The sequence below is a fragment of the Triticum aestivum genome, chromosome 2A, assembly GCF_018294505.1.
Source record: "Triticum aestivum cultivar Chinese Spring chromosome 2A, IWGSC CS RefSeq v2.1, whole genome shotgun sequence".
Taxonomy (NCBI): Eukaryota; Viridiplantae; Streptophyta; class Magnoliopsida; order Poales; family Poaceae; genus Triticum; species Triticum aestivum.
The window spans coordinates 547,186,546-547,188,995 of record NC_057797.1 but is presented as its reverse complement, the minus strand read 5'-3'; the positions used below and the strand labels follow the sequence as shown (position 1 = coordinate 547,188,995).

At 57.2% G+C, this 2,450-nt stretch overlaps 1 protein-coding gene across 1 annotated transcript in view; it reads left to right on the top strand.

Moving 5' to 3' along the window:
• Positions 1 to 1,268, top strand: part of LOC123185533 (RING-H2 finger protein ATL52) — a 1,920-nt gene extending 652 nt beyond the window's left edge. Inside the window, exon 2 of the mRNA XM_044597404.1 lies at positions 4 to 1,268. Within this exon, the coding sequence (XP_044453339.1) occupies positions 4 to 1,109 (1,106 nt within the window). The 3' untranslated portion in view covers positions 1,110 to 1,268. The remainder of the gene's footprint in view (positions 1 to 3) is intronic.
• Positions 1,269 to 2,450: the final 1,182 nt, after the last annotated feature.

Genomic DNA, 2,450 nt, shown 5'->3' with positions numbered 1-2,450 from the left:
TCACCCCTTCCCCCTCTCCCTCTCCCTCGCCTTCCTCTCCGCCTCCGATCACATCGCCTCCTCCTCCGCCTTCTCTGTCTTTCTATTTCCCTTTTACCCCGGACCTCGCTCCGTCCCCTTCCCCCGTCCATGACGGCGGCGGTGGTTGGAGAGACCACCAGGGAGGAGGAACTTACGGGTACGGCGCCGTCGACGACCACCGCCGCCGCTTCGTCACCTACGTCCTCTGCGCCGCCGCGGCGCTCGCGTTCCTCTCGCTCATCCTCCTCGGCCTCTCGATCGCCGTCCGTCGCCGGCAGCTGCGGCAGCGGAGGCAGGCGCTCCTCGCCCAGCCGCCGGCCGCCGCGACCAACGTCGGGAACGACGACCCGGAGGGCGGCGTGGTGCACCACGTCTGGTACATCCGGACCGTCGGGCTCGACGAGGCCGCGATCGACTCGATCGCGGTGACGCCCTACCGCGCGGGGTCTGGGCTCCTCGGCGCCGCCGACTGCTCCGTGTGCCTCGGCGAGTTCAACGACGGCGAGCTCGTGCGCCTGCTGCCCAAGTGCGGCCACGCGTTCCACGTCCCCTGCATCGACACCTGGCTCCGCGCCCACGTCAACTGCCCGCTCTGCCGCTCCGACGTGCTCGACCCCACCACCACGGCCGCCGGAGCCGGCATCGAGTCCAACTCCAACCCACCAGCTGATCCAGATGTGAGCGCCAACGCCGCAGCCGAGCAAGCGGCTGCCGCGAGCGATTCGACGCTGGAAGACGAAGACGAGGAGGAGGACCAGGAAGCGCCGCGCGTGGAAGAAGACCAGCACGAGCAGCAGCAACCCAGTTCGCCAGAGCCAGAGCCATTGCCGCAGCTCCCGGGCCCGCTGCCGCGGAATGTGCGGCGCGCGGCGTCCATGAACGCGGCGATGGTCTCAACCGCGGCAGGCGTCGCCGCGCTGGACCGGCTGCCTGACGCGGCCCCCGAAGGGGAGGAGCAGAGTGGCAGAGAGAAGCATCAAAGCGGTGCGGCCGGCCATCCGAGCAGCGAGAGGCCCGCGTCCGGCGGTCTCCCGAGGTCCTTCTTCGCGCGGCACTGCCGTGCCCGGAGCTCCGTGCTGCCGCTGTGACGGCGCCGAGACCCCGAGCTGAATTTTTGATCCTGGTCGCCAATAATGTTACCCGATCAACGCCCCAAATGTGTGTGATACCTGTTGCTTGTAATCTCAAAACCGATGATTGCGAGTTCAAACGCGAAATGCAGCAAAGAAAAGCGAAATCTTTTATGTTGTCTGGTTCTACTTCAAGTACAATTAAGAACAGAGATCAACCCAGAACAAGAATAGAGAATGGAGGTGCTGGAAGATGTTCTTGTATTCTTGTCTAGGAAGCAGACACTGCACTCTGTCGGCTGCTGTTTTCTTTGCTTTACCCTACATTTTCTTTTCTTCAACTAACATGGGAGTGGATCGCATCATCTGCCTGAACTTATTGAAGGGAAAACGTGCCCTCATGGCTTCTTGGGGGGTCGTTGGCGCGGGAAGATTTTGTTTATTATTCTTCAATTTTTATCTTCTGATGACGGAAGCTAGTCTGAACGAGAGAAGTGCAGATACAGCACATGACGAGATTGTAGCTGCTCTTTTTCGAAATAAAAGATGCAGATAGAAACAGCGCTCTGCTGTAGTAGCTAGCGAGCTCTGTAGGCTGGCCGCCGCCAAGGCAGAGTTGTGGATGCTCTCTGGGGCATCAGGGCTGAGTCGTATCTCGCGACAGGTAGCCCAATCTTGCACCGGGCTCCGGCATGAGCGTTGTGGGCATCATATGCCGCTGTCTCTGTACTGTTTTTTCTCCCCTTCCTTAATACACCGACGCGCAAGCCTTTTACGTGCTCGCAATTTCAAAGTTCATTGGAAGTACAAATAAAAATTATAATGAAATTTCGAGACACTCAAACGACCACTACCACCGACGTGCCGTTGTCGTAGCAAGTTTGACTTTGTTGATGACAGCCGAAAAATTTTCATGCATGAATCTTAGCATATGACAAGAAACCCTAACCTTACCGCCTCAAGAAGACGACAACAATCTATGTCAGAGCTCCGTCAAGTATGTCCAGATGAATGAACTCGAGGAGGATCGGTGCTCGGAAGACAAACTTGAAGAAAAGGTGTCCTCGTTCATTCGAGCGTTGCACCTGCAAGGACTAAAAGAACAAACTTAAACTACTACCGGAATTCTCCTTCCCGCCACTGACCGCCGAAGCGACAGACAGAGGGAAGACGAATCCACGGGCTCACCGATGAGGCTTGGAGGGAGGGGAGAGTTTGCATGGGATAGGGAAGAAAAATCTGAAGACATATCACGTATGCCCAAGAGCTTGTAGTTGCTTGATTAGGCATATCTAATCAACTATCAAAGCAATTGCAGTCAAGACGGGGCAGTAGTGCAAACAAAGAATCTCAAACTTG